The 1,057-nt window shown below is 47.3% G+C and overlaps 1 protein-coding gene across 3 annotated transcripts in view; it reads left to right on the top strand.

Moving 5' to 3' along the window:
• Positions 1-398, top strand: part of LOC106817634 (F-box/WD repeat-containing protein 4-like) — a 21,980-nt gene extending 21,582 nt beyond the window's left edge. For all 3 annotated transcript variants that reach the window (XM_014822321.1, XM_014822320.1, XM_014822318.1), the window contains one exon: positions 190-398. In XM_014822321.1, coding sequence (XP_014677807.1) covers positions 190-369 — 180 coding nt within the window. In that variant the 3' untranslated portion in view covers positions 370-398. The remainder of the gene's footprint in view (positions 1-189) is intronic.
• The last annotated feature ends 659 nt before the right edge of the window (positions 399-1,057 follow it).

Genomic DNA, 1,057 nt, shown 5'->3' with positions numbered 1-1,057 from the left:
GGCAGAGAAGAGGGGAGAGAGGGAGGAGACAGAGAGAGAGAGGGACGAGAGGGCGAGAAAGGAGGAAGAGGAGAGCGAGAGAGGGGAGTGAAGGCGACGAAGAGAGGGGGAGAGAGAAGGCGAAGATGAGAGAGATGAGATTTTTAGAGAGGCAAGGATAATACAAAGGTGACTTACCTCTCCCCTCAGGTTCATCGTCAGTCGTCAGGTTCAGGTTCTGCGCAGCTCTTTGTTCGACCTCCTCCTCGTCCAATGGATGGCTCCAGGCGACCTGCATGCAACGACGTCATTAATCGATTATCGATAGTACAAACAGTCAATGTTACTTACAAGTATAATCAGTATGATGACAGTATGATACAAGTATAATCAATAAATGATTACATGTTGTATTGAAATCACACTTGTCCGACTCTCTGAATATGATGTACATGTGTCAATATACAACAGCGAGAGGGAAGAGAGGGAGATACAACAGCGAGAGGGAAGAGAGGGAGAGAGGAGAAGAGGGAGAGAGGGATAGAGGGAGAAGAGGGAGAGAGAGGGAGAAGAGGGATAAGAGAGGAGAGATGGGAGAGAAGAAGAGAGATGAGAGGAGAGAGAGCGAGAGGGAAGAGAGAGGGAGAAGGCAAAGAAGAGAGATGAGAGGAGAGAGAGGAGAGAGGGAGAAGGCGAAGAAGAGAGAGGAGAGAAGAGAGGAGAGCGGATATATACACTCGAAAATTGTACAGTACACTGTATTCAGAACATCCTGCACAGACGGACACTACATATACGCGCCCCGTGTTAGATATACGTTTATATATCACTACATATCTTTACGTTACATACGTTTATATATCACTACATATACGCTTTCATTATCACGTCGCTTTTATTGCGTGTGTCAACACAGCTGGTGGAATCACAACGTGTATATACAATTATAATTATAAGCTGATAAAAAAAAATATTTGGGGCAACCACACCGAGACGCGATCCCCGACCTGCGTCTCGGGGGTTAAAAGCCCGTGGAAGCAGCCCGCGGTTCCGCACGCGGACGCTACCAACCAGGCCA

This window comes from Priapulus caudatus, unplaced genomic scaffold (genome assembly GCF_000485595.1).
Source record: "Priapulus caudatus unplaced genomic scaffold, Priapulus_caudatus-5.0.1 Scaffold1806, whole genome shotgun sequence".
In the NCBI taxonomy this organism is placed as follows: domain Eukaryota; kingdom Metazoa; phylum Priapulida; class Priapulimorpha; order Priapulimorphida; family Priapulidae; genus Priapulus; species Priapulus caudatus.
This window is presented reverse-complemented; position numbering and strand designations above follow the sequence as displayed.